The sequence below is a fragment of the Cavia porcellus genome, unplaced genomic scaffold, assembly GCF_034190915.1.
Source record: "Cavia porcellus strain 051 isolate PalLab524CR breed Dunkin Hartley unplaced genomic scaffold, mCavPor4.1 scaffold_13, whole genome shotgun sequence".
In the NCBI taxonomy this organism is placed as follows: domain Eukaryota; kingdom Metazoa; phylum Chordata; class Mammalia; order Rodentia; family Caviidae; genus Cavia; species Cavia porcellus.
Window position 1 is genome coordinate 31,459,617 of NW_026947496.1, and position 27,080 is coordinate 31,486,696.

Below are 27,080 nucleotides of genomic sequence, written 5' to 3' on the forward strand. Positions count from 1 at the left end.
GTGAAATCCAGCAATACTATTATTCTTTGTTCAAAGTGATTTTAGTCTGTTTTATTTAATTTCAACATACATGAAGATATGGGCAGCTATTTTGAAGAGAATGAGAGACACTATGACAGCCATTGTTGACTTCCCTATTATCTGGTCTTGAAGACCTAAAACACCTTCATCATTCTGTTCAGATCAGTTTTATACTGTATAGTTTATATGAATTCACTGTATGTGAAGATAGTGACAACTATTTGGAAGAAAATAAGAGACAATATGATAGATAGCGAATATCTCTGGTTGTCTTGCTTTGAAATTTATGTCTCTTACATTGCTTTCTTACGTTCTGTTTTGTTGTGTTTAATTTTATCCTCTTCAAATTAAAAAAAAAATAGTTATCATGGTACAGAGATTGTGAGAAGACGTATACTTTAAAATGACAGGCAGGCCCTATGCAGAAATATTCCACTGAAGGAAGTGCAGCTTCTGTCCAGAGAAGACTTAGCACACTTCCACCCATATAATGGGCAGAGTAATGGCTTTGGAGCCAGGCAAGGTTGGGCCTTGGCTCTGGCTGGATTCTATAGGCTTGGGCACAATATAGTGGATTCCCAAAATTTGTGGGATTACATAATGTTCCTAAAGCACCCATGAATTTCAGATAATGGTCAAGAAAATGCCTATATATGCCTATTTTTACAGTTTAAACCTTAAATATGCTATGTTTTCCGCAGTTATTTAATTTAGTAAAATACTGTATTAATAAAATCTTAGATGTTGCAGGGCATTTTGGCAGTATCTTAGGGATTTTACAGCTTTAAGAAAAACAAAACTGAAAACACTCAAAATAGCTACACACAGTACAGCAGCAGCCTGTTATAATGGGAGAATGCCAGTGCATCTGTCTCAGATGGGTTACGGGGCAGCATCTAGTCAGCAGCAAGCAGACCTGACTAACACACTTGGATTAGCTACTTGCAAACCTCCCAACAAAAAACAATCTTGAGGATACTGGGGTTTCCAAGGTCAGTTAATTAGTTAGGTTCTAAAGAAAAATCCTTGAATGACTGAAGCTGCAAACTGTACCACAGTTTGCAGAGGTGTCGGTAATCTTCATGACTGTGGGATTGTGCATCTGGAAAATGGGAAACTGACCTCTGTTGTGAGAATTTATTTGTGGATACTGAAGTGTTGAGAGCTCAGTGGTAGTTAGTTCCATTTTCCTGTTTAGGAGAGTCCTCCTAATAGGCTGTCTTACAGTCCTAAGGATGGCAGCACCAGTGAATCCTAACACCACCAGGCCTTGCTAGCTGGTCATTCATTCCTCTCACTTCCCCTCCATGATTGCTGTGCCCTAAGTGTTCATTATCCTATCTTTCTCTTGATACAAATGTAATTTGGTTTTGCCCTTTAACAATGTGTTGTGCAAAGAACACTTTGTTATTTGTGTTAGTTGAAGAATAATGAAGATTATATTGTGATTCTTTACTCTGATTGGGTATAACTAAATTTATTTATTAAATTGGTATGTTATTTACCTACTACAATTAATTTTTTTAAAATCTGTGATGTTCCTGAAACTGAACAATCTCACTGTGATTTGAGAACTGTTTGTTTTCTACTTTTTATCCCTAGAAGTTAGACATGGGGGCAAAAAAGGTAGGTATACATGAGGCCGTCTAGAGATGTAAAGGCAGTGTCGTCCTTAGTACATTGCCTCTGTGGTTCCACAGATGGCTATAGTCATGTGCTGGGCTGTTGAGATGTGCATGTGTGTATAAATATATGTACATTTATTCGTGTGTCTTGTTAGTGTGAAAGTATTTTGTCACCCACATCCTTTTTCAGCTTTCTCACAGGCCCATTTCTAGTGAAACTGCCAAAGAGAACAGAAAACCTTTGGTAACTAGTGGCAAAGACACTCCCACTGCCCAGGGAGGTGGTGAAGACCAGGGAGGTGCTCCTTCAGACACGAAGTCAGTGGTGTCTGTTTCCAGCACACAGCTTGTGTACATGGTTGCAGACCTGGACAGACTTCAAGAGCAGGTGAGCTGTGTCCCACAGACCTCAGTGTGCGGTTCTTGGTGTGCAGTCAGTGTTTCAGAGTCCTGTAGGCCAAAGGCAGATGTTATTTGGCCTCTTGGGCTTTAGACAGGGATTGTGGGTACTCTGAGGAGAATGTCCTGGGCCTCCTGGCTGATGTTTGACCTCATCCTTCCCAGATCCTCCTCTCATGCCAGATGCTGATACCATGCCAACCCATTCTCTCCATCCCCTCTTCCTCTCAGCAGTGCCTGCTCCACTTTTTTGTTTGTTTTGTTTTTTGGTTTTCTTTGTTTTGTTTTTCTTTCTTTCTTCTCATTAGCTCAGGTCTGCTTAAACATACCTACAGTGTGCTAGATTTTAGTTGATTTGGTGCATTGACCCAGATGCTCTCTTAACGTGCAACAGTTGAACTGTTGAACTGTATTAAAACTTCTCCCTGTTTTCCCTGCATAAGTCCCAGGTGTTTTTGCTTTATCATTAAGAGAACTTTATAGGACACATTTTAGTGTTTACATTGTAGTATGTGACTCTGCTTTCTGAAAGTTTAATGTTTTGTGTCCTTGAGAAGGTGTATCTGTGTATTTTGAACAAGAATATGGTCTTTACTGTGAGCTTGTGTGATGTCATGAAGAGCCAAAGAATAAATTCGAGCTTTCTTTGAGCCTGTTAGTAGCTGAACATTACTCTTGGTTCCTATGTTGTTGATGTCTCTTGTGTTGGAAGCCTTGAGTTTTGCTTTCTCTAGATGAGTATTACTGAAAGTCTTAACTTTTAGTTCCATCACTCATTAACGATAGTCTGAGTTTGTAGAATTGCCTCTCTCTTTGATTTATAAGTGTTAACTGAATATATAAACCCATGTATGTATTCCAGCTCCCAGAACTCTTGGAGACTATCAGACCAAAACTTGAAATGATTGGCTTTAAGAATTTTTCTTCTATTTCAGGTAAACCTAAATCTTTTACACTCAGCAAATCTTTGAATAACGAACAATGTAAAATAAAACTTCAGAGAGGGGATATATTTAACACCTTCATCTCTAGTTGTCAGTTCTTGATTGTTTTTATTTTCTGTGGTTTTAATTTCTTTTAAAAAGACCTTTTGATATATTCTGATATTTGATTTGATTTATTATAGTACAGTCTCTCAGTACTGTGATAGTAAAGTAAAGCGTACACCTGCCTGGAGCAGAGAGCTTAAACCCATCTTCCTGCCTCCGTAGCAGCCCTGGAGGACTCACAGAGCACATTATCGGCCTGTGTTCCTGTCCTGAGCCACAAGATCACGCAAGACTTGAGTGACTCTTGCTTCAGTTACCTGAGAAGTGCCCTGGAGGTCCCCAGGCTTTACCGAAGAACCAATAAGGTTAGTGTGACTCACTGAGAAGAACTCTGAGATGGGAAGTTTGTTTTAGAAATACCAGGGAAAAGAGGATGTGGTTAAGGTGATAGGAGCAGGTCGGCATGGGGAGCCCAGCGTGGATCAGAGAACAGAGCAGGTGAAGGGTGTGGGTGCCACAGCTGAGATAGAGACAGAAGGTTAGATAGTGTGGACTTGTCCGAATTCTTTTGTCACTAATGGAAAGGTGCTTTTTGTTTTTAAAAGAACATTTTAACATTTCTTGGTCTTCATATCCAAAAACTTTAAATTTATCTTGCTGCCTTCATATTATCGTTGGAGGGGCTGGGGATTTAGCTCAGCGGCATAAGCACCTACCTTGCAAGCAGACAGTCGTGAGTTTGATCCCCGGTACCGATAAAAATGAAAAAGACAAAAAAAAATGTATGGAACATATTATCATTGGAAGTACCCGCTTTCTTCTTTTAATTAAATAAGAAAGAGTTCCTTTTAAAACTGTATTAGTTGCCCAGGTATAGTTCAGTAGTTGCCCATCAAGTAAGGGTTTGCATTCATCCCTAGCACTGCAAAAAAAACAGAAATTAAAAAAGAAAAAAGTTAAAGGCATTTTTTTTTTTTTTTAATTTAAGGAGAAAAAAACAAAAAAGGGTACAAGTTACACAGAATTTCAGAAAAAATAAACAGTAGGAAATCACTAGTTAATAGATTACATATTGTTATCTTAGAAATAGTTGTTCAAGTTATAAAATTAAAGCATATAAAGTGGTCTTTCAAACAGTGAGACTGCAAACGGTTCTGTTCAATGATCCAACAAAAACTCAGTAATATGGTTGTCTATCTTACACACTTAAATATACATGCAGTTATATCCTTTAGTGCACTTTCTTTTCCTTTCTTTTGTACAGTGACAATTACACATTTTGGGTTTTATTACTCCCACAGTTCTTATTACTTTTTTTTGAAGAGAGTAAAACCAAATGTGACACAACAGAACAGAGTCAGTCAAATCAAAAGGATGGACATAATACATAATGTAAAAACAAAATACAAGGTGATCAACAATGGTTACCATACTGTAAAGGCATTTTCTAAGGTTACAAAAAAGTATGGCACACAGGTGGTCAAAGACAGATTTTTCTGTTTATTCTTACAGAACAGTAATTTTAGGGAATTCTGTTTTACCATCTGAACATTCATTTTCATGCAGTTGGTCTATTTCATTTTATTTATTTATTTATGTTTTGTGTGTGTGTGTGTCTTTTTCATTTTTATCGGTACCAGGGATCAAACTCACGACTGCACACTTGCAAGGCAGGCACTTATGCCGCTGAGCTAAATCCCCAGCCCCCTCTCATTTCATTTTAAATCTCTTTCTCTCTTTAATTTTTTTTTCCAGTTGTAGATTTTTGAGGTAAATTAATGCCTTTTAATGAGTTTGCTACCAAAACTTATTCTCAGGAGCTGTGAAAATGGTCAATGGCCAAGCTTTTGTTTGCCTCACTCCCCCTTCTGCTGGGATGCTTTGCATACAGTTAGGTGGCTTGGTCACTGGACTGGCGTTAGTGCTGACCTCCTGTGCGCCTCTTTTTCTTTTTGTGTTAGAATCTGAGAGGTGTGGTAGAATTACCACTTCTAGTACAAGTAACTTCCTAATTTCCTCTTTCTGGTTTGACATGAAGGTACTACTTGAGAGTAGGAGGGAGAGAGGCCTGTCTTAATATTGCTGGACGCAATTTTTCTTTTTTTTATTTTGGTACTGGAAATTGGGATCCAGAGCCTTTATACTGAGCTGCATCCCTCTCCCACTTTTTTTAAATTTTTCATTATGAGACAGGGTCTCACAACTGCCCAGGCTGGACTCAACTCCCAGAAATATTCTGTGTACTTTTTGAAAATTCACACTCTAGGGCTAGGGATTTAGCTCAGCGGCATAAACGCCTGCCTTGCAAGTGCACGGTCATGAGTTGGATGCCTGGTACCAAAAAAAAAAAAAAGAAAGAAAGAAAGAAAATTCACACTAGGTCAGACTCTATGTCAAACTCTTTGCAGACTCTCATTCCTCCTCCTGTGAAGTGAGTGCTGTATCTTAATTTACAGATGAAGAATCCAAAGCTATTCGATCACTCAGAATCCTTACCTCTTAAATTGTGGCTTATTGATAAATCACATGGGCGCCCTGGTGGGAGTTTGTTAGAAATGCAGCCTCGCTGGGTGTGGTGGTGCACGCCTGTAGTTGGGAGGCTTAGGTCAGAGGATTGTTGAGAGAGTTCAAGGCCAGCCTGAACTGCATAGTGATACCCTGTCTCAAAAACCAAAAGAAAAAATGCAGCCTCATAACTCATCCTCTCCTCATGCACACCCTACTCAAGAATCAGAACCTGGATATGAAAGGATCACTGGGTGAAAACTGTGGACAGGAATTTGGGGAAGCAGTGCCTTAGAGGAATGGAGCTGGAGGTACTGGACCACACCTGAACCTGCCAGCCTGGCTGCAGGCATTATCCTGCGCTGTGCTTTCCCCTTGTCTTCCTCCCATCCTTCAGGCATCTTGGGGGTGGGTGGGGGGAGGGTTGTAGGTGTACTGGAATAGCAGTATCTTTTTGAGCCTGAGGTTTTGGTAACTTGTTTTTCTTTCTCTTTCTGACTCTCTCTGTCTGTCACCCCTTCCTGTATTACTCCAGGAGGTCCCAACCACAGCCTCCTCTTATGTGGATAGTGCACTGAAGCCATTTTACCAGCTTCAGAGTGGTCATAGGGATAAGCTCAAGCCCACAGTAATGCAGCAGTGGCTGGAAGGAGCTCTCTCTGAGAGCACTCACAAGTAAGTGACTTTCGAATGGGCTGTTTGCAACTTACTTGGGGAGGCTGAGGCATCACAGGGCTGTGTGTGGATTTGTGTGGCGGGGTGGGGATTTGACTAGTATAAGAGTATCACAGCACTGTCTGACATTGAATGAGCAGCGTGTGGTCACTCGATCCATCTCCATCCTTCCTCTTCCCTTCCCATTGCCCTCCAGCTCTGCAAATATCTTCCTCCACCTGGACAACAGCCTTGCTGGCCAGCATCTTCCAGCCACCACCTTTACTGCCTTCCCGTCCTTCTGCTCTGTCCAGGTCCTTCCTCCTCAGCTCTGTCCAACACAGCTCTGGTCACCGGATAATGAAAAAGCCTGCTTTGCTGGGGCTTTCTAGATGAGACCTCTGTAATCAAGATGAGAAAACACTTTAAAGCAGAATTAAAACTTGACAGTTTTTGAAGCTCCCAAAACCCTTGAGCATCTCTTTCTGTGCAGTCAATCCTGCCCAGTGCCAGCATTGGCATTGAATCACACCTTGAAGAGTTATTATTCAGGGCTAACAGTGAACCTCAGTGGGCGAACACTTGTCCAGCATGTGTGAGGCTCTGGATTTCATCTCTAGCACTGCCCAACAAACAAAGTTACTCTACTCCGTTACTGATTTCTTCATGTAATAACTTTGCAGTGGCGTTTTGTTACTTCTAGTACTCATAAGTCAAATAGGCATTGGTAAGTTAGTCAGAATGTAATAGTGATGCATAATACTGTTTTTTGTGAGCAAACATAATCCCTTATGTCAGATGACCAGCTTGTAGACAAAGTCTAGAGATACAACTCACAGTGTGAAGATTATATTGAGAATATTTGGAGAGTAATAGGCTTAATTTAAAATTCTGAGTTTTTTGATCCTTTCTATGGCCATTTGGAATGAACCCGGCACTCAGTCTGGAACTTGCCACAGGTCTCCACACAGTATGTGAAAGATACTGGCCTGTCAGTTTCTCTTAGTGCTCGGGATTAAACCTTTAAGCAAAATTTGTGTGTCTTACATTCTCAGGTAATGCCATGCTTTCATGACCCTTTCTTAAAATCTTATACGCTATTTACTGTGGTTGGACTTCATTAGAGGTGTTTCTTGTTTGTTTGTTTGTTTGTTTTGTTTGTTTTTTGGTACTGAGGATCGAACTCAAGTCCTTACGCTTTCCTTACATTTATGCTGCTGAGCTAAATCCGCGGCCCAAGATCGGTATTTCTTAATAATCTCCTTTTTTGTTCACAAAGCCAGTGTCTCTGGTATTACAGGCTTCTCTCACCAGTAACCTTATCTTGTGCCCAAGGTACTGTGAGACTGTATCAGATGTCCTGAACTCTGTGAAGAAAATGGAGGAGAGCCTGAAGAGACTGAAGCAAGCCAGGAGAGCCCCTGCCACCAGCACTGTAGGCCCCAGTAGTGGCATGAGTGACGATGACAAGATCCGGCTGCAATTGGCCTTGGACGTGGAGTACCTGGGAGAGCAGGTACTGCCTTGGAGGAGCCGAGTCCAGGGCCCTGGTGGTGGTATAGGAATTTGTAAGAGACAGGCCTCTAGGTTACTCTGAAGGCTGAAGTTCTGCAGTAAGAACCAGGAGAAAGGAGAGAGGTGCCAAGAGTTTGCCTCATATCACTGGTGGGCCCTGGTGCTGTGAGCATTTGCTAGGGTTGTGGTACACGTGCTCACGTTGCTCACTGCTGTAAGCCCACAGCAGGACCTGTGCAGGTCCGTAGAGCCTGTGTGTGCAGGACACTGAGGAAAGCTGAAGGCCTCTCCCGCCTGTATTGTGAAGGATGACGTCCGGGCACAGCTTCTTTAATTCCCTGCTGGGTTTTACTGATTTTTTATAAAACACAAATTTTAGAATGAAGGTAACATCGTGTGGCTGGTGTTGGCATGCAGAACTTCAGTAGGGAACAAGGTGGACAGGTGGACAAACGTCCTCAGTATCACAGAACTTCCAGGTGTCTGAAGCTGCTGCTTTCTGTGGAGCAGTGCTCCTCAAGGAAGGGCTTTGCAAAGCCAGGCGTGGTGGTGCACTCCTGTAATCCCAGCACTCGGGAGGTTGAGGTAGGAAGATAATTGCAAGTTTGAGACCAGCCTGGGCTACAAAGTGAGTCCAAGGCCAGCCTGAAGCCCATAGCGAGACCCTGCCTCAAAAAGAGAGAGAGAAAAAGGAAGGACTCTGCAGAGAAAAGAAGTGAGGTGATGCAGTGTCCTGAGGAGCTGCTTGCTTTCCAGTCCTGAGCAGCATCTCACACACATCAGGGCCATGTGTGAATTTCTGAGATCATTCCACCCAAGGGAAGTTAGAGGTGCCTTCTGCCGAAGTCACCTGCTCTGCTTCTTTATTTCAAAAGAGAAATGTGAAATCTTTTCACAAGCAAGAACCATAATAGCAAATAAGGGAAAGAACAGGGGTTGGGAGAGAGAAAAGGCTCGCCCACGCCCCGTCCCACACGGCTGGTACTGAGTCATGCTGGTGCCAGCCAGCCAGGCCTGTGTGGCCACTGTTTCTAAACAAAAGCAGGAACACTGTGTGCCGAGTCTTGGCTGCCAGAGTCAGCTCAGGAGCTGCCGTGCCAAGTGTTTCCAGTCCGTCGCGTTCTCATAGAAGGCTGTTGGTGGCCAGTTGAGAGAGTGGGAACCCGGGCCAGAGCTATTCACCACTTTTTAAAAAACGGCTTATTTTTTAAATTTTCTTTTAGTGTGAATTTTCTTTTTAAGGTTCACAAAAGAGACTTGTATCCTAGTCAAAGGGAAATAAATTAACACTGTCTTCTTAGCATGCAAAGTATTTGACCCCAAAACATAAATAAATCCTTTGCTCTAAAGAAAAAGTATTCTGTGGGTGTTTAAGAGTCCTGGCTTTTTGGCTCAGTGGAGGAGAAGGTGAGAATTTTGTTCTGGTTTTTATAAGGGTCTTTTTCACATTCAGTTTAAATCGCACTCACATGGTTCACTCTTGTGGCCTTACGCAGATTCGGAAGATGGGCCTGCAGACAAGCAGCATCAGAAGCTTCGAGGCCCTCACTGAGCTTGTGGCAGCCGCCAGGGACCAGGCAGCAGCCGAGCAGACCTGAGTGCCCTGGAAACCTGCAAGGAAGGAAAGTGGCTCTGTCCCCAGTGTCACTGACAGCACCTGCTTCCCTCTCAACATGCTTGGGTCCTCCATCACCCAAAAAGAACAAAGCCTTTTCCATTGTATGGAAGATAGTTTTTAAAGACATTTGCAACTTTTTACTATAGTTTACAGAAGATTATTTTATTTTTATTGTAAATCTTAGTATGAAAGAGCTGATTTCTAAAACAGGACTGAAGTGCATATGCAGGCATGGATAGGAAGCTGTCTTCGGACCTGTGGTGGGAGGGGTACCTGGTGCTGCAGCCCATCAAGAGATCTGTGGTGGTATGACTGCAGCCCTGGGCTTCCCAGACACCAGTGCCAGCCTCAGCTTGGCACAGAAGAATAGTACCAGGGATCCTGCTTGCCGGTCTCCTAACCTCTGTCTTGAGCAGAACTAGTAGGGAAGATTTATTTCCTAAATAAAAGCAGTATCTGCCGTAGGTATGTGCCTTCCATTTGTGATTTTCGGCACAGCAAAGTGTACCTGTCACTCGTTCCTGTACTAACACAGTCCCTGCCAGGAAGGTACCTCCCTCAGCATAACCAGAGAGTCCTGTCCACGTAGACCCTTGCTGAAGCATGTGGGAGCTCTGTCCCATGAAAGAATAATACGGCATCTTCTGCAGAAGCCAGTGGGCCCCGCCCCACAGGCAGCTCCTGCTGATGGGAGGCTTTCTGATGAAGAGCTGGAGCGCTGTGAGAGACCCCAGGGTGGAACTGGTTTACTCACGTGTACAGCGCCTGGCCAGTGCATCCTTCAGTCCAGCCTTCCCCATCAGAGACCTGGTATGCCTCTCTACCCACCCCCCACCCCCCGCCCCGCACTACATTGCTGTTCTTGCCTGTTGTGAAGCAGGAGGAAGAAAGTTGATTAGAAACCCCCTCCCGCATCATTTCCATCGTACAAGAACAGTGGCCCATAACCCAGACAGGATGGTCCCAGGCCCATCCTGCCAGCATCCTGCAGTCATACCACTGCTCTCAGCCCCCAGGAGAAAGTTCTGAAAGCAGAAGTACTCTGCCCCCACTACGCGGCCTTCTCCCTTTCTGATATGTCAGGACACTTGTTGAGTCTATGCAGGGTTTGGGAGCTTCTGGTTCGTCCAGAGTGATCTCTAGCAGATCCCTGACCCCATTATGCCGCAGCGCCCTTACCTAGCACAGTCCTACACCAAGCTTCCAGGGCTTGGACGTGATATGTCTGGGAAGCTTCCATTCAGCCACCTGTTCTTCACTTAACTCACCAAGGAAGGAAAAGAGAGGGAGCAGCCCACAATGTGGCTGTGTGGCCCAACTTGGGTGACATGTTGTGAGTCCAACCTTGGGTCCCGAGGAGGAGGAGAAAGTGGATTTGGAGTGACTATACACTCGTGTCCCGCTTGCTCCATGGGGTTGCAGGAGGAGGAGCAGCCCTCGGCTGCAGGGCAATGCTGAATGTACCACTGTGCCCCTTTGAAGCCTGCCACGGAGCTCCAGTAGCACGCTTCATGTGTGAGATGTCCCTGGTCATGGTCCAGGTTTCCCACCAAAGTTATAGCCTCAGAGCAGCTGTCATTGTTGTAGTCACCCTGTCAACTCCAGAAAGAGTTAGAAATGTATTGGAAAAGCAGACTGCTAGATGTAATACATTTGTGTTGAAGTTTAACACAAACGTGCAAAGTTTCAGTGTCCTGAGTCCTCGTACTGTCCCTGATATAGGCAGCCCAAATGTGCAGCCCAAGAAGAATCTGGCAACACACTGCTCCAGCAGCCTCCCCCGGGTTTGAGGAGTCAGCCACCTGCTGCCTTTCCAAATAAAAACGGGTCCACCAGGCATGCCCTTGTAATCCCAGTTCTCTGTGAGCTTGAGGCAGGAGGAACACAAGTTGAAGCCCAGTCTTGCAAAGCCTTAGCGACTTAGCAAGACCCTGTCTCAAAAACAGATCTGGGGAGGTAGCATAGTATGAAGGCCCTGGGTTCCATCTCTTTGTCACACACACACCACAGGTGTTCAGCTTCTGGCCACAGCAGCTTTCTGGAGTCTTCTCATCACAGGACCACACCCTAGCAGTGACTCCCGGACCCACTAGAGCAGAGTGGCTCTCAGGTTCACCACAGGCCCTGGTGCTAACTCTCAAGTGTTTAAGTGGAAGCAGTGTGCTGGGAAATGGGAAAGAGCAGCCCTGAAATCTATGGCCAGCCCACTCTTAGGCTCCACCTGACAGGGATTTTAGGAATCACATTTGGAGATGTCATCTGAGTATAAAGCAAGTGGAGCCCCACTGACTGGCCACAGCCCCTTCCAGCAGCCAGCTGAAGCAGATTTGTGAACTATTTAACATGGTGCAACTCAAATGCTGACATGTTGCTAGGCCTCCTGTTGGAACATAAATTCTGGGTCTGGATGCCTGAGACTGCCTTCTACTGAACACGGGGCTGCACTGCTGCAATCCCAGGGCCTCTGTGAGCAGTGGTCCCTGTGTTTTAACCCTCTCGAGATGGTACCTGCAGCCATTTAGAGTACCTAGATAGTGGCGTCCAACCCAGCCTAGCCCTTAGAGGGCAAGAGTCAGGTAAGCACTCTTGACCTGGGAATAGTGGGTCTATCCCTGCGGCTGTGGCAAGACCCCAGCCCACATAAACAGTGGGGCCTCGGGTCATCTCCATTTCAGTCACATGGGGGGAGGACAGTGGGGAACACAAGCCGAGCCAGCAGCAGGACTGCAGGCCCCACCACCACCAGCAACAGGCAATTAGGAAGACAGAGCACCCTGGTCTGCTCTGCTGCTGGGGGAAGCGACAGGCCTCAAGGAAGAGTGTAGTGCATCCTAGTGCCGCTGATAGGGCAGGAAGGAGGGTGCCAGCCCCAAAGACCAACAGAAGAGAGCCTCAGCCCCAGCTTTAAACAGGCACAGGGCCACCTGTAACCCCCAGGGTGGCCAATCATGTCCGTTCGTGCCAGCCCTGTGCATACCTGGTCAGCATCCCTGTCCAGAGGGGACTGAAGTGCTCCATGGGGTGGCCTTCTGGGGCCCCTAAGGGTGGCTGAGAGAGCCACAGGTGCATAGGGAAGTTTGGTAGGAAGTCACCACAAGCACAGTGGCTTAAGACAACTTAGACATAAGCCTTACAGGGCTGAGATCCAAGGGACCCCCGGGTGTGGACAAAGGGCGTGAGGGAGGACCCGCATACCCATCCCACCACCTTCTTGGCTTCTTGGGTCATTTCTGATCCTTGGTTTATGTCTTCAACTACCTTGCCTTCTTTCCTGTTATGGCTTACATCTAGCTGTTCCTCCAGAGCCTCATGGGGTCACAGATGGGACTTTCAGAGGTGGCTGGATCTGGAGTGTGTGATGCTGGAGAGTGTGTGGTTACTAAATCAGCCCACTGATTGTTTCAGCAGAGTGGAAGTGGGTATAGGAAGGCCCTCCCTGGATGTGAGTACTACGTGCCCTGGACAGAATATACAAGACAAAAAACTGCTGTGGTTGATTTTTGCTTGCTGCTTGATTGCTTTGCTGCCTTCTCCCTGCCATGAACTGTTTCATGGGGGCCATGAAATAGCAGGCCATGATGCCCCTCTGCCATGCCACCCTGCCTTGGAGCCAGGTGATTATGGACTGACTCTTTAAACTGAGCCAAATGAGCCTTTCCTCCTTTAACTGGGTTAGGGTGTTTTGTCTCAACAATGGGAAAAGTAGCTAACACATCTCCCATCTGCCATTATACCACTGTCAGTGACTGTCTTCAGTGCTCACCCTTCATTCCTCTTATAAGGACACTTGTGATTAGGATCACCCACATAACCTAGGATCATCTCCACTTCTAGAGCCACCTCTTTGCCACATAAGGAACCAGGGACAGTTGCAGGATTCAGAGTCTTGATAGTGGCCCCCAGCATGGCAGTGCACATCCCCATTCTGCTAACCATACACAGAATGGCACTTTCCAATAGTGGGGTTGTGACGTCTTTTAATGATGGTTAATGTATTCACTGTATCCATCTTAGCATTTGCTCTTTTACACATCAGAGCAGTGAGACCTGGAGAGGCTGGTCACATGGCAGTACATGAGTGGCTCCACTTCTGGACCCAGGACCTGCCCTCTCACCATGCTTCCAGTTCAGGCCAGGCCACACTCACACAACAGAGGACAAGCTGTCCCAGTGACATCAGAGCCAGGGAAAAACATCTAAGGACAGGGGAGACCTTTGGGAGAAGGTGAAATTCTGAGGACAGTCAGGAGTGGGCAGTGTATGTCCTCAGAGCTGCTGAGGTCCACACTGGCCCTGGGTAGTTCCAAGTGGGACACAACTTGGCATGTGTGTGTGGTGGTGCATAAGCAGGCAGAGCCCACACTCTAGCTGAAGCCCAGGAGGCTACACATGTGTGGTGGCCTGGGATTCCTGTGTGGTAACCTCTGCCTGGCTCTGCCCAGCAACCGGCATGCTGCACTGCTCACCTGCTCCAGCATGTGTGCCAGGAGGAAGGCAGAGCTCATGACACTCAGGAGGAAGCATAGCCCTGGCACAGTGGCCAGCCAGGTGCCCTCTTTGCAGCCCATCTCATGATTAGAGGCTTGTGGGCCCAATCCCATGAGATGGAAAAGGCAGGCACCACCAAGGGCAAGGCATATGCAGGTATGTGTGGGTGAAGCTTCCGGCCCTCTCCTCCACCCCCTGCATCAGGGGAATAGCTCTCAGACCCATGTCCTGGGTGGAGGTTGTGTTCAGTTCCATTTCTCTCCTGGGACTATGTACTAACAGGTTCCACAGCTTTGGCCATCCATACATGATCAGGCCCATCAGAGCAGACATGGCCAGAAAGCTCTGTCAGGATGACCATGTGCTGGTCTGGCCCTCCTGGAGCCCAGCAAAGGCCTCAAGAGCACTCTGTCAGCTCAATGGCATGTCTCTGCCACTAAGCGTCCTCTTAGCTTTTGTTAACAACACAGGGGTAATCACCCACTGTATTACATCCTAGCTAGATTCAGATGCTTGTGTCTTTTGTCTTTTTCAAAAATCACAGGAAAGAAAAACTAAGATATTTTGGAACCCCATGAAGGTCATGATCTCACTCAGTAAGCTAAATATAAACCCAAGGCAATAAAACAAAATGTGTGTTTTAATTTTGAAACCCAATTAAAAGCAAACTCCCTCTGGTTTCACAAATAGTTTGGTCATTTCCCATGCTTTCCAGAACAGGGAGCCTGTGCTATCCACCAGCTTCTCATTCTCATCTCTGTTCTCCAAGCAACCTGGCTGGGAGACTGTTTCTACTGCTCATTATCCATAGCATGGTGTACAGAGGAGACTATTGTCACCCAACATCACTCTTGGAAGGAAAGGAAGGGGTCTAGGGGTGACAGTCACTGACATGGCAGGGTGTTCTGCTGCCGGCCCTGTCCCATAGCCAGCAAGCAGCCCTCTAGGGCACTCTTCCCGACCTCACACCACACTCAGGGGGTTGTCCACACGGCCCAGGAAGTGCAGGGCACCTGCCTCCCTCTCATAGACAGCGAACAGGAAGGGGCTGCTCAGGGTCACCTCCAAGGCCTCCGGTGCGCTTGACTGGGGTGTAGACTCCGTGGGTTGCTTCCTATCATCTGCTTTGAGTTCAAAAAGGATGCTGTTCATCACCTGTAAAGCAGTAGACATGGGCCCCATTTCAGTGCTAGTGATGCAGCATCTTCAAAGAGCCAGAGGACAAGGCACTGTCCTGGCATTGTGTACCCTCTTCATCCTGGCCCAGCCCTGCCACAAAATCCAGGAGACCCTGAAGCCAGGCAAGCTGACAGGTCAGGGCTGCACCACAATAGGTAGCAGAACAGACCTGGCAGGGTCCTGCTATTCCCTACCCGCTCTGTCTCCAGCCCTGCTGGCCCCACCACACCTCCTCCCAGGTCCCACTGACCTCTCCCAGTGTCAGGTTGGTATCACTGATCCCAGCTAGGTTGGCCTTAGTGTCCAGCAGGGTGGCCAGCTTGGCCTGGGCCAGCAGCTCCTGCAGGTTGTAGGATGCTCTCAGCTGCAGCTGGGGCAAGGTCAGACGCATGGCCCTGGAAGATGACATGTGACATGGTTAGGGGTCCCGGAAGTCACATCTACTACAAAGATCTGGGGCCCACAGCCAGGGTCTTCTGCAATGTCCCTGAAGAAGTGTCCAGCCCCTCATACAGCCAGGCATCCTCCCTCGCCCTTGAAAAAAACCTTAACACCAAACACAACAGAACCTTCAGGCTGTTGGAAACTTTCCAGAAGGGCTAGGGGCCCCTGCTGGTAGGAATCTTGCTGACTATGAGCAACCAGCTTCTCTCTGTTCCCAGGTAGTCTCGGGCTGGCTGCAAGTCGGGTGGTTCTGAAAAGACCTAAGATGTGCCACTGTCTAAAGCCAGGAGAAATGCTACTCTGGCCATCCCCAGGGCACTCAGAATAGAGATGGGTTGAGGGAAGGGGCAATGTCAGCAGCCTGTGTAGCACGCTGTCACATTGTGTGTCTGCAGGGGTGGATGGACACGCACACAGTGGGCACTGTGCAGCTGTGAAGAGGAGGGGAACTCTCGTGGGACAGCTCTGGTGAACCTGAGAATACAGGGTCAGGGAGCCCGGGCATAATGAGGCTAAATGTCAGTTCCACATGATGGGCGTTCTGGAGATGGACAGCACTGTGACTATGCTTCATTCCAGCCATCTGAGCACTTTAAAAACTCAAAGTTGACATCAGGATGCCACCGACATCTGGATCTGACATGCAGGCTGAGGCCAGTGCGCTGGAAAGGACTGTTCTTGTCACAGCAGGAGCAGAGCCAGCACTGCCCTGCCCCTATTGGCCTCACACAACCAGCTCTGGTGCAGGGGCAGCTCCCTGGGGAAGCTGCCCGTTTCACAGGAGCTCCCAACCCCTACAACCTATTCTGAGGGGCTCTGGGTGCCTTGGACCTCCTCCATGTAGTTGAGGGACCAGGGAAGGTTGGGGTGTTTCTGTCCCTGAAAAACGGGACCAAATATTGTCTGAGAAATATATTTTCCCTCCTCTGCCAGTGCTTGATGGTGCAATGGAGACATGACAGAGAACACCCAGCCCAGCAGCCAGGTGGCACCCCAGCCACCCCACCTTGGGTAGAGGGCTAGTGTAGCACTCTAGATCTCAGTGAAGCAGGAGTTCCTACCGGGGAGATAGGTTATTCATCTGTGTCAGGAAGTCGTGGCTGAAGGCAAGGGGCACAATCCGGTCCAGGCTGGAGGTGCTGTGGGGCTGGATCAGCAGCAGGGCAGCGCTCTTGCCCATGGGCACACGAGTCACTGAGAAGTTATTCCGTGTGTCACTCCAGTGACGGAAGGTGCCAGAGCCCAACATCATAGGGACAGACACCGAGGTGCTGTTGTCCACCCAGAACATCTGAGGCTCAGCCAGTAAGGAGAAGCCCTTCATCCTCCCTGAAACCAGACAGAGTCAGAAGGGAAGGTCAGTGGGTGGCAGGCCAGGGAAGGGCAGTTGGACAGGCCTACACAGGCCACTCCCACCTATTTCCAGCTCAGCCCTTCCTTGCCCGCTGGGCCAGCTTTGTCCTGGCCATGGACTCCACCCATCCAGAGCCTGATGCTGCTCAGGTCTTCGCCCTTCGTGGGCCAGCCACTGCTGAATGCCTGGCTGGGCCACCCCAGACCTGAGCTAGCGATGTCGCCTTAAGAATGAACAATACCACCTGACTAGCTGGATCAAAACCGAGGTCTGCCCTGATCCCAAACTTCTAGTTTGCCACACTAATTATTTTTAAAATAGACATTTTAAAAGTGCTGTGTTTAGGTTCACAAAATTGAGCAGAAAGTGCAGAGATTTTCCATATAACTCCTGCCTGCCAGCATCAACACCTCACGCCAGTCTGTTTACTATGACTGTGTGTGTGTGTGTGTGTGTGTGTGTGTGTGTGTGTGTGTGGTGCTGGGGGTGGAGCTCAGGGCTTTGCACATGCCAGGGGCAAGCACTCACTACTGAGCCACACTCCCAGCCTCTGTTTGTTACACCTAAGGCTATGTGATCAATCATTGTCACCCAGAGCCTACAGTTCACACAAGGGCTGACTCGTGGTTTGGGGCACTCTGCTGGGCTGAGTAATACACAATGACATATGTCCATCACTGCAGTGTCATACATAGTCATCTCACCACTCTAAGGACATCTGTCCTTGTCCAGCTGTGGCAGAACCTGCACCAGTCCTAATTCCAGGTCCCCACCCCACCTCCCAAAGTCATGGATCAGCCCAGCACCCAGGACTCAGAGTGAAGGACCCACTTCTCTGCATCCCTGGCCAGGAGGGAATAAAGAGACATACAACTCTGCTGTGATCCTGGACCTGAATGTGGGCCTTGTCCGGGGCTAAGGCTGAGGCGGAGAGCCGGGAAGCTGCGCTTCAGGCTGAGCTGCCCCCACCTGGGTGCGTAGAGAACAGCTGTGAGTGGGGTCTCTCTGGGACCTCTTCCTTGACCTCATTCCTGCACGCTTGCTAGCTCGTGGGGAAGGCACTGCTGGGGGGCATTGTGAGAAGAGGGGTTGACGACAGCCCATCACAGTGTCCAGTAACTGGTTCCAAGGAAGCTCAGCAGGCCAGGTTCCTGTGGTCCTGAGTCAGGTTCCCAAGCTGAAGATGGGGCCACTGGGAGTAGACAGGAGTCCTGGCAAAAAGGGACTGAATAAAGCGCCTACCTATCAGGACCCAGGTCTTGTGGGGCTAGAGGGGCATGGTCCTCCATCCTCAGAGCCCTGCAGAGATAAGAACCACTCCCAAAGGCCATGTAAGCAAGAAGCTGGGTGTCCCTCACCCTGTCCCCAGGGGACCTCAGCAGAGGCTTTTTATTTTATTTAATCTTTTTTTCTTTTTTTTGCACCAGGAATTGAACTCGGGACCTTGCGCTTGCCAGGTAGGCACTGTGCCACCAAGCTGTGTCCCTGACCTGAGGTTTTTTATTTTAAAATGGAAAAGCCTGGACTTTCTCCCCCCAAGCAACTGAAATAAAACATGATGTGCCGAGAAATGCTGGACTTTGCCATGGGGAGGGTGCCCTTTTGTCCCCATTTTACCCTGACTTGCCAGCCCCATCCAGAGGTTAAGTCAGTCCCTGTGATTCAACCCAACTGGTGCCATGGAGCCTGCCAAGCCCGGGGGCACTGAATACTGGCAAAAGGAACCTGTGACCTCAGCCCAACACCCTGAGTCACATGCACCCAACCGCCTGCTGAGGAGACCCATAGCTCCTAAGTCGGCCTGCTCATCTACAGAAGGACAAGCTGGCACAGGAGGATTTCCATCTGATGGGAATTGAGACCAGAAGGTCAGCGCAGAACATGGGGGTGGGTGGCCGCCCAGCACTCTGACTTCCTTCCCCTCTTCTTCACTTCCTGTGTTTTCCCTCCTCTACCTCTGCAGTCTGGACTTTGATACTGGGCCTTCTTCCCGAGTGAGACTTCCTTCCTACACCAGTGTCTCTCTGCCTTCACCGTGGGGACTGCTGCTTCTCAAGGCGTCCTGAGGATAGCAGGCTCATCCCCCAATTCCCCTCTGCCCTGCACAGGGCCTCCTTTCTACACCCATGATGGCACCTGACAGTCCCTCAGCCTATCCCTTCCTGGCACCCAAAGGCAGACACAAGGTCTTTTCAGAGACTCGGCATATGATCACGGTGGGAAAGCAGCAGGCACAACCCACTTAGCTCCATCCCTATTGCTCTGTCTGCAGCTGCCTGTGTGGCACTCTGACCCCCAGCTGTGCATCTTCCTGTAGAACCACATCAACATGCCCCTCCCCAGCCGGCCACCCATTAATTCACAGATCTGGTGCACATCCCTGTGTCTGGACTGTCGCATGCATAACCTTTGGATGTCCTCCCTGCCTACATGCAGCCCCCGCTGTGGGCTGCGTGGATGGGTCTGAGCAGGATCCTCTTCCTCACTCCCCACTAGGCACAAGCTCCCTCCTTGCCGCAACACATTCAGACTCCCTGTGCTCTGGCTGAGCCAGCTGCTCCATCCTCACTTCTGCCCTGACCACCACAGCCTTTGCTCAGATGATTCCTTCAAGCCCCCACCCCACACCCTCCTGACCTTTATTCACTGCGCTCTTTCATCTGTAGCTTACACCAGGCTCCTGCCCTTGGGGGTCACTCCTTGCTTGTCTTTAATATGTGAGCTGGGTTAACACCTGCTCATCCTTCCTCTCGCCCATCTGAGATCGCCCACTCAGTCTTACACACTGGAGAGCTCACTGCATGAGTAAACAGTCTTTATAGTAGGGCTACTCTAGTGAGACCCATCCTGATGAGAAAATAATATAATCAAGGTAAGCACCCACCCCTGAGTACACTGTAGCTTGTTTCTGTGTGGGCCAGTGACCCTGGTCCTGGCAGGGAACATAGGCTGTTGCTGAGGGCTGAACTCTCCTGAGCAACATTCTTGCTCCCCTAGTCTCCACTGCTTCACCAGTAAACAGAAATAGCTGTTCCTTTTCAGAGGGGATTGAACGATGAGGGTGCAGGGCCACCCCGGGCAGTGGATGGATGGGTGAATAGGCACCTACCCAAGGGCCCACCAGGCAGCCTCCTTCCACTCCTCCAGGGAGGCATACAACTCCTTGCACATGGCTACTGCTCTCATCCCCATGGTTGGCCTGCTTGGTGCAGCCCACACTATGAACGCTGAAGTCACCAGGGCCAGGTTCACCACCTTTGGGCAGCAGCCAGGGCCAGGCTGCCAGGGGACTGTCCTTACCTTGGAAGTGGACATAGGTATTGAACAACAGGGTGCTGCCTGGACTGACTGTTGTCAGGGCTCCACCCATCTTCCACCCTGTCACAGCCTGCAGGAACTTGTTGATTTTCTCAGCCGCAAGATCTGGATCGGTGGACAAGTCCAGAGAGCGCGGGAGGATGACAGGCGCAAAAGGAGCCAGGCTCAGCACAAATGGTTGCTTCAGGTGCAGGCCGGGGGCCGTGAACAGGGCCACCACAGTGGACAGCAACATCTGGGCCTGGCCGCTGGCCCTGCCCTGGGCTACCAGAAGACCCTGAATGGCTTGTAGGGCAGAGAGGACCTTGTGCCCATCCAGCCGGGAGGTACAGCCCTGGTCCTGCATGGGAACACCCAGTAGTGCCTGCAGCTGGCCGGCTGTGGGGTCCCTGGCACCCAGATACAGAGAGGCCAGAGTACCAAAGAGAGCTGTTGGGGAGAGGATGGCCCCACTGGCTGTGCTCCCCTCCTCACTCAGAGTCTTGTACATGCGGAAGCCCAGGAAGTTGGCCATCATCCCAACCTGAGTGGCCCGCTGCCTGTCTTCAGGTGCAAGTTGCTCAACGGCCAGCACCAGCTCCTCATGCAGGGCAGCTTCATTCACAGGGGAGGTCTTGGCCTGCACCAGAACAGGTGTGAAGGTTGCCTCCTTGGGCGTCTCCACACTGGACTTCTCCAACTGAATACAGCTGCTCTTGGGGTAGAAGAGGAGGTGGAAGGGGTGGATGTACACACGGTCGCCAGCAGCCAGGCCAGCTGAGGCCAGGAGACAAAGGATGGTGGCCTTAACACCCATGCTGGTGAGAATCATCTCTATACCCTGAAAAACACTGTGGAAGAAAGGAAGTGGTTATCCAGTGTTCTCCCAGACTATTGGTCATCCAAGCAGCCAAGTAGCTTTAGAGAAACCCATCCATGTCTACAGGAATTATTAAGTAGCAAAATGGACTCAGAGCTGCATGGAAAGTATCTACACAGTCCGTGAAAAACTACAGGCTGAGCTGCACCCTATAGATTTATATGCTGGAACCTACACCCCAGGACTTGCGACTGTATTTGAAGACTTGGTGACTGAGTTAAAGTGAGGTCCTTACTGTGAACCCTGACTCAATCTAACCGGTATCATAATAGGAAGAGACGATCAGGACACAAACACACACAGAGTGGGGATACAAGGAGAAGACACCCGCACACTGAGCGCCAGCCCTATCCCCACCTTGAACTTAGACTTTTGCACTCCAGGGTGGAAAACAATACAATCTGTATTGATGCCCCCAAGCTGTGGCACTCAGCCCTGACAGGCCAAGTGACACCCATGATAAAGGCAGTCACTTCTCTAAAGAACCTGCTATATGTGATGCATCTAGGTACTTGAGGGTCGACCTCCCTACTCCATGATAATCTCACAGCTCTGGGGTGGGTCCCAGGAACAGGTTCTAGAGTCCTCAGATCTTGACATGCAGCCAGGGTTGAGCACTGTGGGCATTTCCCTGTCATCTCAAGCTCTGAGCTACACCCTCACAGCCCCCAGGAGACTCCAGGACTCTGCCTGCCCAGTCTGCCCAGCCCACCCCACCCCATCACTCACAGTCAGCCTCGATGGTCTGTGTGGGTTCAGGAACAGACATGTTAACTTTTCAAGTCCCTGTCTTATACAGCCAGGTTTCAGTGTCCCCACCATATAATCCTGACCCTCTGTGTCCTACCCCACTTGGCTGTGGTAGACACTGGAGCTAATCTGGCCTGGTTCCCAGCACTGGGGACCCCTTGGAAGGGCAGCATCCCAGCCCTGAGCCAAGGCCAACTTGACATCTGTCTTTTCTTGCCTTGCCTGTGTATGCTCAGTCCTTTCTCTTACACTGTGCTGTGGTTTGGATGAGTGTTTCCCAAAGCCCGTAAGTTAGAGACCTGGGCCCCAGCATGGTGTTGTTAGGAGGTGGTGGAACCATCATGAGGAAGGTCTTGTTTTGTTGACCACGTGCCTCCCTAATGCCATCCACACCCTCCACAGAGAGCTCAGACTGGGAATTCTGTCCATGAGGATAGAATCCATGAGGCATCATGAAACTTTTCACTTTAGAAATTAAGTGATCAGACTCTCCTACAGTGACCTGAAGCTGGTTGACCTGCAGTATCCCACATCTCATGCTCAGCTCAGTAAACCCTCGTCTGCCCCTTACATGGTGAATCTGCAGAATTTCAAAGCGTGCTCTATTCTGCTCCAGGCTCCTGACCACCAGACCTTTGACTTCTGACCAGCACCACTTCACCCTTGGACTCACCCCACTGTTCTCACTGGAAGCCACTAGGCATGTTGAAAAGTGACGCTCCCTACAAGAGGTACCTGCAGGACCTGCTTGTGCTGTTGTAAACGGGGTCAGACAAGGCCATCAGGGGCTGTGGTAGCCAGGACCTGCTTACCAGTGCCCACAGCCTGTGAGATACAGGTGTGCACAACTCTCCCCACTCTGCAGTGCCAAAGAAGGGTACTGTCACTTGGTTGGTGTCATAGCCTCTGTCATCAGAAAAACTCTCAAGGCCACTGTCACAGGGAGCAGTATCATAGGTGCTGTACTGGGACAGGGTCATACTGTTTTCGGGCAGAGGCAGCTCTCTGGTCTCTGCTCTCTGCTGAGGTCTGCTGCCGAGTTTGTCTTTCACTGTTTCCTACAGTGTCCTGACAACAAATGGACCGCTCCCCCAGTCTCTCTTGTGCCCTGGTCTCATGGTTTCTTTCATACTACCCACTATTCGCAGGCACTTCTCAGCACTGTCTGGTGTTGACATCCTGTCCCCAGAATGCCCTCACCCGCTAAATACATCCCACTCTCCCCCACACACATAACACTTGCCACCCTCAATCACTCCTCACTGTAACCCAGTATTTATTCTGCACCTCTGTGTCTGTTCCCCACCATGAGAAGGCAAACCCAATGAGCATGATCCCCTAGCCAGCAAGGACCACATCCCCAAAGTAGTCCTAGACATGACAAGTCCCAACAAGGAGTTGTCAGGTGAAGTCATTAATGCTGTGTTGAGCAGGAACAGACAGGCCTGGTGACTTGCTCCAGGTCACACAGCTATAAGAGACAGAACTAGAGCTTAGATGAAGAACCCGGATTCTATAGGTGGAGTGTCATTACCAACCTATGTTGCCTCTTGGCAAAGCAAAAACCTGCCTTGTTGGTGTCTGGAAGGCACTTTTAACTCTGGAGCCTGTGGTAGTTGGGGGCCCAGATAACAGAGGAGGAAGTCTTGATCCTGGGGACACAGTGAAAAGCCAGATTACCCTGGCATGGCATTGAGTCTCAGATCAGAGACATCACCTGAGGGTCACAGGCGACTGTATTGCCTTTAGCCATGGGTGACCACCAGGACCCCCTATACCCACCAGCCCTGTGGCAAAGCCTCATTCTTCCCTGGGACTGGAAGAGGTCCAAGTTCTCAACCAGGGTGATGCTGGCCTCAGGCCAGTCTCTTTTCCTTTGAGGTCCAGCTCTGTTAGGAAGCAGGAGGATCTGACCACCCTGCCTTGTGGCGAGGGAAAGGAGCCCCTGGGAGGATAGCTTTTCAGGAAAAGGTGGCTCGGAGACCATGTCCTATGTGGTGGTGGCTAACACCCACCCTGGCTCTGTGCTCTGAATAAATGCCGAATGGCTTTTAGCAGCCCCTCCTGCAGCCCCCACCCAGCCATTCCCCTCTGTCTTCCACCCGGGTACGGCAGGGAGTCTCTGGAAGAACTTCACTCACCTGCTTTATCCCGGACAGAGGAGCGCAGCTCTTCCCTGGCTGGCAGCGCAGGCCCCATTTATACCCGAGGGGTGGGAATGGAGCCATTCCCAGCTGCTCTGTACACAGGGTGGGGGAGGCGGGAGGACAGCCCTGGGTAGGGATTTGGCTGCTCTGCTCGGCCAGGATAACTGTCAGGCTGGGCCCCTTCCAGGAAGGCCTGAAATCAATGCAGCCCTGCTGCTGAGCAGATGAGTCGGTTTGGGTCCAGTTACATATTTACCCCAGTTTGCTGGAGGTGGGGCCACTGTTACCAGACTTGGGCGGGTTGTGACTGTCTGTGGCCCACCATCTAGGCCTTCACTCTGAACCGTTAATGACGCACTTCTGGAAGGCCACAGGATGTGCCGGAAAGGGAACCCTGGAAGAGGAAGTCGTGCTCAGGCCCCTGAGGCAGCTGTGATCATGCTGCTCAAACACAGGTTACCGTTAGGGTTTATAATGACCTTGACCTCAAGTAGGTGCCATGAAGGTTACATTTGGCACCTAGCCCTCAGGGCCTCTTTGGAGATGCAGGAGCAAGTGGCATTTCCTAGAAGCTCCCTGTGCAACAAGAGTCTGAGAACAGCAACAATGGGACAACCAGGTCAGAAATAGGGGACAGATGCAGCCAGCCAGCCTGGGAGGTTCCAGAGAGTCAGCCCTCAGGTTTGCAGAGGGTGGAGGCAGACAGGAAAGGAGGGGCTTCAGAGGGAGGTTCTTGTGATACCAACAATGTGGGAATGTGAGGAAGGCAGGAACACAGAGGCCAGAGTCCTGGCAAGGAGGGTGGTAGGAGCAAAGACCTGGCAAAATACAGCTCCTGCACATGTCACCATGCTTGTCAGCAAGCTCGAATGTTCATGACATCTTCCTTGCCAACACAGATGACCCCCAGCTTCAGACCAAATGATTCAGGAGCTGGGCAGACAGAGACAAGCTGCTTGCACTGCACACCCAGGGTGGAATTGGATCACAGGAGCCTAAATACCATGCTCAGGAGGGGAAATCGATGCCACCAGGTATGGGATGGGTGGCATCAGAGCCACAGGCAGAGGTGGGACCTGGGGCTGGACTTTGGTGCAAACAGCTTCTGTGAGTGACAGGTGAGAGCAGCTGGAAGAAGGAGGCCAAAGACTGTGGTTGTCACAGTTGTAGGCTCAGGGGACTGGGAAGGCTGGAGCCAGCGCACAGGGAGGAGTTGCAGCAGATAGACCGGGCTCTAGGGAAGAGTGAAAGTCTTGCTGGGGGCAGGGTGTACACCTGGTGAGGTGGGAGGTGGCTGCAATGCACAGGAGGAGATCTGGGCTGAGACACTCCAAGGAGACACACATCTGGTCCGTCCCATTCCCAGCTCAAAGACCTGAAGCCCCTGCAGCTGCCTGAGTATGAAGGTGATAGGACATCTCTCCTCCAGCACTTGTTAGTCCCCAGCTATTGAGTTTTAGAGACCCCTGGATTCCCCCAAGTACTGAACATCCTTTGTTGTTCATGAGATTCGTGAGGTAATTTGGGGATGGAGCCAGTGGCTAGCGGAGCAGCTATGGGATCAGAGGTCACCCTCCAGCCCTGACCCCTGCTGTGGGGTTGGCACCATTAATAATGCCTCTGGATCCGGGCTTTAAGAGCAGGCCCAAAAGTGGGGTTGAGAACATCCATGTCGGTGAATACATCCAACCCCCAATCAGGGTTCCCTGATTCCCCAGAGACTCCAAAGGTTTCTGTGCTGGGGCCTTTTCAGCTCTTCACCTGCCCATATGCTGCTTGTGATAAGTCAGCAAATGAAGATGAATGACTCAATAAATCATCCTAGAAAACTCACAGGAGAGGGCCTGGGAGCCTCTGACACATCACCAAACTGGACAATATTGTGGGTGACATAGGACTCACTACATTGACTCTTCTCTTGGGGACCTGTGAACGTGAGCCTACCGCATAACATTCCTGTCTGACTTCATGTCTCCTGTGCCTGATTAAAACAGATCCCAGGAATGTTTTCAGCCCAGGCTGAAACAACCCACCATTTGAGGCAGGTCAAAAGTGACAGACTGCTGAAGAGACCCATGTGAGGGCCACACAGGCTCCCCCAGCTCTTCCTTGTCCTGTCCATAGTCCCTGAGATCCCTGATTAGTCCATACCCTGTCAGGCACTGTGCCAGGCTGCCTAACCAAGTGGGTCACATCTGCTTCAGTGACTGATGAGACCACAGAGCTGTCCCCAGAGCTCATGCTCACACGTATGTCCTCACACCAGAGCACTGAGATGGGTGGGTGTGTGATGGGGAGGCCTGGCACTGGCCAGAAAATGAAACAGCTCATCTTCCCTCTGAGGAAAGTGGTGAGCGTGCATGTATGTGTGGTGTGTACACCTGTGCATGTGCATGGTTTGTGTGGCCACATCTGAGACATGCGTGGGGACATGCACTGCCTTGGGTATCTGGCCTGGCTGAGTGGACCTCCAGATGCTCCCCAATCCTCTCTGCAAATGAAGACACTCCACTCCACACTCTTTTTCCTCTGGTCCTTCCCCAGCTCCACGTGTGCTACTGTGCACTCCCTGCTCTTCTTCATCCCCCAGCCTGGCAGGTCAGGACTCTCCTGTTCATTCTCCTCCGGGACTCTTGGGCTCTCCGGTGACCCCTCAGTCAGGTGTCCCCTGCACATTGGCTGATTCCTGTCCAGTTCAGGCCTCAGACCGCAGGCCCTCTCTGTCTTCACTTCTGCCACCCACTCACTCCCAGGATGCAGGCCCCAGCTTGGGGTCATTACCATCCCCAAATTATACCCATGTAACTCACCCGTTTCTAGATTGTTTGAACCCTGAGAGTCCATGTCACACATGACGTATCTTTCAGGACATTTGAAGCAGCTGCTCAAAGGATCAGCACACATCTAAGTTCTCTGCAAACTTTTTACAAAGACAGGCGCTGCAAAGAAGCCAGATTTCTCTTACTGATAACATGTTGTTGAGAGGAAAATAAGGAAGAGATCAATGATAAGCCAGACGAAATAGTGAATGTCTGCTTAAAACTTTTGCAGCATTCCCCTCCCAGGAAACCATAATACCCAAGATCCAAGAGCAGTCTTCTGGTTGAGACTCATTAAAATAAATCAGGAGTTTTCCAGAGCATTTTCTCTGATCTGCTATTTATCTCCCTAGGATGCAGCCAGTCATCACACAGTCTTAGGCTTATGGTCCAACC

General features: G+C 49.6%; 2 protein-coding genes across 2 annotated transcripts in view; one reads left to right on the plus strand and one right to left on the minus strand.

The window, feature by feature from the left end:
* Window positions 1–9,790, plus strand: part of Cog2 (component of oligomeric golgi complex 2) — a 46,650-nt gene extending 36,860 nt beyond the window's left edge. Inside the window, exons 13-18 of the mRNA XM_003473489.5 lie at window positions 1,837–2,034; window positions 2,908–2,980; window positions 3,257–3,399; window positions 6,075–6,214; window positions 7,529–7,709; window positions 9,205–9,790. Of these exons, the coding sequence (XP_003473537.2) occupies window positions 1,837–2,034; window positions 2,908–2,980; window positions 3,257–3,399; window positions 6,075–6,214; window positions 7,529–7,709; window positions 9,205–9,306 (837 nt within the window). The 3' untranslated portion in view covers window positions 9,307–9,790. The remainder of the gene's footprint in view (window positions 1–1,836; window positions 2,035–2,907; window positions 2,981–3,256; window positions 3,400–6,074; window positions 6,215–7,528; window positions 7,710–9,204) is intronic.
* Window positions 9,791–13,286: 3,496 nt separating this feature from the next.
* On the minus strand, window positions 13,287–24,049 carry Agt (angiotensinogen). Its single transcript, XM_003473490.5, has 5 exons — window positions 23,860–24,049; window positions 20,092–20,939; window positions 16,499–16,766; window positions 15,244–15,388; window positions 13,287–14,969 (listed from the first exon to the last, which is right to left on the minus strand). Exons 2-5 carry the CDS (start codon window positions 20,918–20,920, stop codon window positions 14,778–14,780), a joined length of 1,434 nt encoding a protein of 477 aa, XP_003473538.2. The 5' UTR covers window positions 20,921–20,939; window positions 23,860–24,049; the 3' UTR covers window positions 13,287–14,777.
* Window positions 24,050–27,080: the final 3,031 nt, after the last annotated feature.

What these genes read in the sequence shown, in the direction of transcription:
- Agt (XM_003473490.5), bottom strand. Translation starts at nt 20,920, where the DNA reads ATGATTCTCACCAGCATGGGTGTTAAGGCCACCATCCTTTGTCTCCTG. An exon ending in TACCTATGTCCACTTCCAAG is followed by an intron (nt 16,767 to 20,091) that starts GTAAGGACAGTC and finishes GTCTGGTTTCAG; the next exon opens with GGAGGATGAAGGGCTTCTCC. An exon ending in CCAACCTGACACTGGGAGAG is followed by an intron (nt 14,970 to 15,243) that starts GTCAGTGGGACC and finishes ACTGCTTTACAG; the next exon opens with GTGATGAACAGCATCCTTTT.